The sequence below is a fragment of the Hibiscus syriacus genome, unplaced genomic scaffold, assembly GCF_006381635.1.
Source record: "Hibiscus syriacus cultivar Baekdansim isolate YM2019G1 unplaced genomic scaffold, ASM638163v2 tig00111402_pilon, whole genome shotgun sequence".
In the NCBI taxonomy this organism is placed as follows: Eukaryota; Viridiplantae; Streptophyta; class Magnoliopsida; order Malvales; family Malvaceae; genus Hibiscus; species Hibiscus syriacus.
Window position 1 is genome coordinate 1,124,435 of NW_024063082.1, and position 8,117 is coordinate 1,132,551.

Here is an 8,117-nt window from a genome sequence, read left to right on the forward strand (position 1 = left end):
ATCAAACTCATATAAATACAATAGTTAAAGATAATTATTGTCTTATGAAATACGTGAGATCTCTATATATAAAATTATATTTTTACTGTTGTACTGATACGTAGGGACAGAGCCATTTTTTGTATGAGGCATGTTGTTGTCCCTCTCAAATTTTTTGATATAATATCATTTTAAGTTCTTTTTAATTTATATATTAATAAAGGTATTTTTTCGTCTAATTTTTTTATTTAATAAATTATTGACACTTCCAATGTTTAATCCTAACTCCGCTCTTATTGATATGTATCCGATCAAATTTAAGAATTATCTTTGACAACTCAAAAGCATCAAGTTTATCATTATCGAATTAATAATTAATTTAATAATATAATTTGATTAATACAATATTGATGTTTTGAAGATTCATTTATATAACTTTTAAATTTTAGACCTTAATATGAGGACGTTTGGCACAATTAATTCTCAAAGGGCGTTTGATTCAGAAAATGTAAGATTTTTCTTGAGAATAAAATCACTAGAATATAACATTATCTCGTGAATGTTGTATTACGTATTTAGTTTGTTTAACATGAATGTAAAATTATAATGTTTAGTCAGGTGAATATAAGATTATTTAGATGCATATTTTGCAGAATTATCCTTGTGATATATGTTTTTCAATAAGTTAAACTTTAATATTAAATTATAAATATTTGAATAAAAAATTATAAAAATATATTAATATTTACATTATCTAACTTTTGAGAAAAAATACATATAACATATAATTAATATAATTAGAATATCAAACTTATATTTTTAAATAAAATTCATATGTATCATATTTAATTATATAAAATATAATATAATATGAAAACATAATATTGTGATCTCAAGTGGACAAAGATATTATTTTTCAATATATAAGAATAATTTTTTAATAACTCAAAGTTAGATATAATTCTAAATAATTATATTTTTACAATAATTATATATTTTACCTCATAAAATAAAAACAGTTAATATATTACATATTAAAAATAAAAAACAATTTTAACTACTCAAATTTATTAATATATTATTAAATTAAACTTTATATATTAATTTATATTTATAATTTTGAGTAAAACACAAAGAATAAGAATCAATAAAGATTGATATGAAAAAAATTTATTATTTTAAGAGTAGTTTTTTTCGAAATGATAAGAATTGTGTAATAATTAAAATTTTGAAAATAATTACATTTCTATCGTTTTAATAAAAAAATATACTATTAATAATAAGTTATTATTCTATAATAATTTTTTTTCCCGTAAATCAGACCGCGGTCGAAGTAAACTTATTGCCTTGGTAAGAAGTACGCCGATTGACGGCTGATGGATTGATCATCAGCAAGAAAACGTGAGCAGACGGTTCAGATTGCAAGCCATTTCTTTGCTCACGTGTGTGGGATACCCTCATCTGCCAATCTACCCTTCCTCCAACATCACTGAAGCGTAGACAAAAACCGTCAACGACTAAAACGAGTTTCTCCCATTAAAACAAAGCCCTTCGGCATCTAAGCCAAAGAGAGAGTTTTACAGCGTCCGTACATTCTAATTTCTAGGGTTTCTTTGAGATTGCTGGTTCACGATGTACCGAACCTCGGCTTCTGGCCTCCGGGCTCTCAAGGTCAGTTCCGCAAATCCTCAAACCCTAATTCATGAATTCTGATGGTTCGATCTTGCTCCCACAATCTGTCTCGAGTCTCGAATATAACAAAGTTAATTCGTTTCGATTATGCTTTCTGCGATGATTTTCGTTTATAGTCAATAGATCTGTTCTTTTTATCTACTATTGATTCTTAGCTTGTTACTTGCTTCTCTATGTTGATTGTATATCTCGGCTACCCATTTTTTTTAACTGGGCATTGATGTTAAGCTGTTTCACGTGCCATTTTTTTAAAAAAAACTGACACTTCAGCTGTGATTTATCCAGTAAAATTTTCAAATGTTGATAGTCTGAATTCTTGGAAATGTGATATGTTTTTTTCTTGAAAATGAGAGTATAGAGTCGCACATGCCGCCGAGTACCTGCAAGGCTTTCGAGTTCAATTGCTGCTGCTACAACTTCTTCTTCAGGTGGCCTCCTTAGTTGGTTCACTGGAGGTCAGTCCAAGTCCATACCGCCACTAGATTTTCCTCTGCCAGGTGTTGCTCTACCATCTTCATTGCCTGACCATGTTGAACCTGGTAAAACTAAGATTACAACTCTCCCAAATGGCCTTAAAATTGCTTCAGAAACCTCTGCGGTATGTATGGATCTGCTTCTTGTGAAGAATTTTTTCTCATATAAGGTCTTTTCTTTTGGAAGATTAATTTTGTAACTTGTTGCCAAGCAGAATCCTGCTGCATCAATAGGATTATATGTTGACTGCGGTTCAATTTACGAGTCACCTGCCTCATTTGGGATCTCCCACCTGCTTGAGCGTATGGCCTTCAAGAGCACGACAAACCGAAGCCATTTGCGGATTGTCCGGGAAGTAGAGGCAATTGGTGGCAATGTGCAAGCTGCAGTTTCTCGGGAGCAGATTGGATATACCTTTGATGCTTTGAAGACTTATGTTCCTGAAATGGTAGAGCTGCTTATTGACTGTGTGAGAAACCCAGCTTTCTTGGATTGGGAGGTGAATGAACAGGTAGATGTCTTAAGCTTTCTGTTTTTAGGCTAAATAATTCTGAACCTTTTTAGATTGAATCCCTTGTGAAATGATAATTCAATATTTAACCATCTGCAGCTTCAAAAAATGAAAGAGGAAATTGCTGAAGCTGCAAAGAATCATCATGGCATGCTTTTGGAGGCCATTCACTCGGCTGGTTATTCTGGTGCTTTGGCAAATCCTCTTTTAGCCTCCGAGTCTGCAGTAAATGCATTGACTAGTACAGTTTTAGAGGATTTTGTTCTGGTGAGTCTACGAATTTATTTACAGTAGAAACTCTTTAAATTAATACTCAGTAAATTAATAAACTCTCTAAAATAATAAATTTGTCCGGTCCCGACTTGGGCCAATGTAAAAAATTGAAAAACTCGATAAAATAATAAGATAATAATTTTTCGTGAGATCCCTTTATAATTTTCGGTCCCAAGAAAATCCTAAATTAATAATTCATAGAAACTGAAAAAAATATATTACACTCTATTGAAATATGATTCAATAGTTGTCTGTTTTCCTTTAAAGTTCAAGTCTATTTGGAGCACATTATTAATTTAACTCATCTCTTACAACGTAATTCTAAGAGGCATAGACTAATTTGCCATTTTGTTTGGTATGTACAGTATAATTACTTAAAAACTCTTTAAATTAATAATTATTAATTTATCGATAAATTAATAACTCTCTAAATTAATAAATTTCTCCGGTCATGACATTATTAATTTATAGAGTTTTAACTGTATTATGCTTTCGGGGCTAACTATATCATTATAGTTACGAAGAAAACTTTATTTAGTATGCATTCACCTTTCAGTGCTATTTGTGTCATTGTAGTTGAGATTGTAGCTGATCTTTGTGTGATCTTCTCACTAATAAGCTTGGTTTCTGATGAAAATATTAGGAAAACTTCACTGCTTCTCGAATGGTGCTGGCAGCATCTGGTGTTGAACATGAGGAACTGTTATCTGTTGCTGAACCACTTCTATCAGACCTTTCCAATATTCCTCGTCCTCAAGAGCCAAAATCTGTGTACACTGGAGGTGATTATCGCTGTCAGGCTGATTTAGGGGTATGTATCATAGCTACTTAAAACAACTTTCTTTTATATTTCTCCTGTTTTGTGTTTCTAATGATTTTCAACTGTAGGATCAAACTCACTTTGCCCTTGCATTTGAACTACCTGGTGGCTGGCACAAGGAGAAGGAAGCTATAATTTTGACTGTTCTTCAGGTATTCAACATTGAATTTCTCTATCTGCTCATTTTTCTTGTTCCACCTTGTTTTAATTTTAAATATAGTTCATGAATTTCTTCCCGGGATTATCCTGTCTAGCGTAATTATTCTTTCATTGTATATCTTTCATTCTCCCTAATTGCTACCATGATCTCAAGATAGGAAAATGATTATCTAATTATTCTGTAGATTCTGATGGGAGGGGGTGGATCATTTTCAGCAGGTGGCCCCGGGAAAGGAATGTATTCAAGACTATGTAAGTGTATCTTTAGTGCTGCACACTGTTACCTTTTGTATTAATGGAGAACAATAGATAAAGTTTTGTTTTGTTTTTTGCTTTTTTTTCCCTCTTATGAGACACTAAGTTTCGTTTATTTTTGTTGTCAATTTGTTTGAGTCAGTATGAAAATGTTTTGGTCATGTTATGAGCAGATGTCCGTGTCTTGAATGAGTATCCACAAGTTCAGTCATTTTCAGCATTCAACAGCATTTATAATCATACTGGCATATTTGGAATACAAGCCACCACTGTAAGTCTGCTCTATTACAGTTCTCTATTCTCGCTTCTATCTTTGCTGCCCTTTATATTTTACAATAGCAAGAGGTCAAGTTGATATTATAACATTCTTTTATTGGTTTTCACAATGTTCACTGATTTATTGGGGCGTTTTTATCTGTTGGAAAGGATGTTTTGTTCCCTAGATCTACACTTCTCTCCTCTTTCTTGCTCATCTTTATTTTGTCAGTGCTAGTAATTTACATTTGAAATTTGACCGAGTTTAACCACTGTTGTATATTTGTTACTCACAGTTTCCCTTGACCGTTTCTTTTCCCCTCTCTTGGCCTTTCACTGAATTTATTCTAAATTTGCAATTGTGTACACACTTTCTGCTGATGATATCTTTGTCATAGGATGATACTGATGGTTTTGATTTTAGGGTTCTGATTTTGCACCAACTGCCGTTGATGTAGCTGTCAAGGAGCTTATTGCTGTCGCAACACCTGGACAAGGTTGGCTGCTCTTTAACTCAACTATTATATTTCCTTAAATGTTCATTCAGTGGACTGTTTCTGAAATGCTTTTCATGATTTTCTTTGCAGTTGACCAAATACAATTAGACCGTGCTAAACAGTCAACCAAGTCTGCAATTTTGATGAATTTGGAGTCTAGAGTATGTAAACTATTCTCTTTAATTTCTTCATTGTAGATGAATTTAATGATGCTGGTCATTTCATAATTCCATGCCAAGCATTGTTGTTTAGTGTTAAATGACATGCTGTTTCTGCAGATGGTTGCTTCAGAAGATATTGGGAAACAAGTTTTGACATATGGTGAGAGGTATGACATTTTATTATGTTCTTAGCTTTTGTCCTTCGCTGCGTTGGGTGATGTTACTTAAACTCTTTATTTTTCTTATAGTATCTAGGATTCTACGTTGATAACAGTAATTGATGCATATCGATATATGCAAATGAGGATATTCTTACAAAGGCCCTTAAAAATAAATGAAGAAACTTAGAAACAAATAAATGTACCTGTGTGACATATACCATTATGTATCACTCATACCCAATTCAAGTACCATAGCTTTTGGCCTATTATTAATATTTGCCTTTTCTTCATATGTAACGTATATAAAACTATATATACAATAAGAGAGATATGATAATCCGTTTTCTACACAATAAAATTGTTTTGGATATATCAGGAAACCTGTGGAGCATTTCCTGAAGGCTGTTGATGAAATTACACCGAAGGATATTTCTTCAGTAGCCCAAAAGCTTCTATCATCTCCTCTCACAATGGCATCATATGGAAACGGTAGTTTGGAGTTTACTCAAAACTTAATCACTGAATTAGTTCACTTATTGCAATGCATTGTAGATTTTAACTTGTTAGCTTTTCTCATTTTTTGCAGTCATTAGTGTCCCCAGCTACGATTCAGTTGGCCGCAAGTTCAACTGATGATATTGCTTTCTAGGATCAATTTTGAAGAGTAATCCGACCTGTTTTACACTGTTATGCATCTGTATACCTGATTTGTTTTCCAACGAGATGCACCCTTTTTTAGCAATAAAATTGTCTCATCACCATCAAACAATCGGTTATTGAAATAGCTTCTTCTGACGATGGGATGCTGGGATCTTTTCATGCTTAACTCCATGATTTTGGTTATGCTTGGGGGAAAATGCCCCCATTTTTTTTCTTCACATTTGTTTTACCAGTTAACCCAAAGCAAATTCAAGATTTTTTTAATAATAATAAGCAAATTCTAGAATTGTTCTTTACTTGGAGACTTCCTTAGGGTATCCACTATCTGGTTAGACCATACAATATTGCCCATTAGGAAATGAAATTTGGAACCATGACAGACATGTCTCTTATGCTACATGATGTAACCGAATCCATGAACGAATGAATTGCTATTAATGAATTGCCATCCATGAACATGTATGACATCATGGAGATAATGTTGAGGTTTGATTAGGCTTCAAATTCCCACCCAATGCCCCACAGACTAGAGGCTGTGGCGAAGGAATTCTCAGGCAGCTCAACCCACTTCCAGGGATAACACTGCACTCTGGTTGGGGTCTCTGCATGTCTCTCCCCGGAATGCAATTCAGTGAGAAATCAAAACCCACATCCCTAAAGAAAGATTTGGAACATTCTTGGCCAAACTCGGAAAAGAATTTGTATGCAACAGTTAAATTCACAAGATTCCTTAGAGAACAAAATATTTCGGACAGTACGCCAGAGAGTTCATTGTGTGCCAAATTGAGAACCTCAATGTCAGTCAGGCAAGACATGGTGTCAGGCAAATGACCCATGAGTGAGTTTTGGCTCACATCAAACACTTGCATCTCGGAGAACATCCCAACACCTTGTGGGATGCAGCCTGTTAACTGGTTATTCAAAAGCAAAATCTCCTTCAATTTGGAGCTCATGAAGCCAAAGCTAGACGGTATGTTCCCACTGAATTTGTTGTTAGCCAGGTTTATCACAGAGGCTGGTGAGTTCCCCAGGTTTGCAGGGAGTTCACCTTCAAATTGATTGTTGTTGAGGAAAATGGCATCGAGTCCCTTATTAAAAAGATTTTCAGGGATTGATCCTGAGAAATTGTTGAACCTAAGGTCCAAATAAACAAGATTTGGCATATATATAGTAACCAATGGAAAAGGACCAGAGAAATAGTTGCCACTGAGATCTAACTCTTGAAGTGATGAAAGGTCTTTGAAAGTAGCAGGAATTGTGCCTGAAAACCTATTGCTGTTAAGGTGGAAGATTATCATATCTGTAAGGAGAGAGAGTTCCTTGACTAGAGTACCTTGAAGATTTGCATGGTTGAGATCTATGGCTACAACAGACGGTCCGTATGATGAATCCATTGCACCTTGTTGATCTGAACAAAAAACTCCTTTATAAGAACACACATCTAAGCCATCCCAAGTTTTCAAAACACCTAATGGGTTATCTGTGATGGCGGATTTCCAAGCTTGTAGAGCCGTGTAAGCACTGGTGAGCTTCGACTCTGAAGGGCCTGGTAGAGTGGGGTTGTTGTTGTTGATTCCTCCACCAGCCCAAACACCGCCGCCACCGCCTGTATTAATGCCAACACCACCACCGACAGTAAAGGCCGCCGCTTCTGATGGAGACATCATCTGCCAAAGGATAAAAACCAGGAGGCAACTCCATCCCATTTTTTTCTTTTCTGGAAGACGCCAAGAATGGTTACAGTGATGGGTTGGTTTGCTCGACAGATTGTACAAATGAGGCTGCTGACATCGATGATAGAAATTGTTGTTGAAAGCTTTCTTATACAGTTCGGGCATTTATTGCTCAGTTGTTGTACGAGTAACTTTTCATGTGAGAATGTTGATTTATGAATCGCTTAGTTTGTGATGTTGTGTTGTGCACGCAAGCTATATGCTTTATAGGCAAGAAAATATACTGTGAATCTGAAAAACAAACTTGACCTTGGTCTATGAACTATAAATCACCTAAAAACTAGAAGAGAAAATAATCTCGGAGATCGAAAATGTCTTATAATATACGATTTTAACTAATTTTTTTTAGATTTACCAAAATGACCAATAAAATCGAAACGCGAACTCTAATTTTTCAACTCAGTTTCCAAATTCGCAACGCGATTGTAAGATTAACAACGCGATTTTGAAAAATGTGTTGCGATAGTTAAAATGTATTGTGAGAGTT

The 8,117-nt window shown here is 34.4% G+C and overlaps 2 protein-coding genes across 2 annotated transcripts; one reads left to right on the forward strand and one right to left on the reverse strand.

Annotated features, from left to right (window-relative positions):
- The first annotated feature begins 1,479 nt into the window (after positions 1-1,479).
- On the forward strand, positions 1,480-6,089 carry LOC120162117 (mitochondrial-processing peptidase subunit alpha-like). Its single transcript, XM_039172295.1, has 13 exons — positions 1,480-1,650; positions 2,030-2,269; positions 2,360-2,656; positions 2,756-2,923; positions 3,573-3,740; positions 3,818-3,901; positions 4,094-4,160; positions 4,337-4,434; positions 4,843-4,915; positions 5,006-5,076; positions 5,194-5,243; positions 5,614-5,726; positions 5,824-6,089. Exons 1-13 carry the CDS (start codon positions 1,612-1,614, stop codon positions 5,868-5,870), a joined length of 1,515 nt encoding a protein of 504 aa, XP_039028226.1. The 5' UTR covers positions 1,480-1,611; the 3' UTR covers positions 5,871-6,089.
- A 161-nt stretch (positions 6,090-6,250) lies between these two features.
- LOC120162118 (leucine-rich repeat extensin-like protein 6) lies at positions 6,251-7,673 on the reverse strand. The gene has a single exon (XM_039172296.1). The coding sequence runs from the start codon at positions 7,601-7,603 to the stop codon at positions 6,365-6,367; it is 1,239 nt and encodes a 412-aa protein (XP_039028227.1). The 5' UTR covers positions 7,604-7,673; the 3' UTR covers positions 6,251-6,364.
- Between the last annotated feature and the right edge of the window lie 444 nt (positions 7,674-8,117).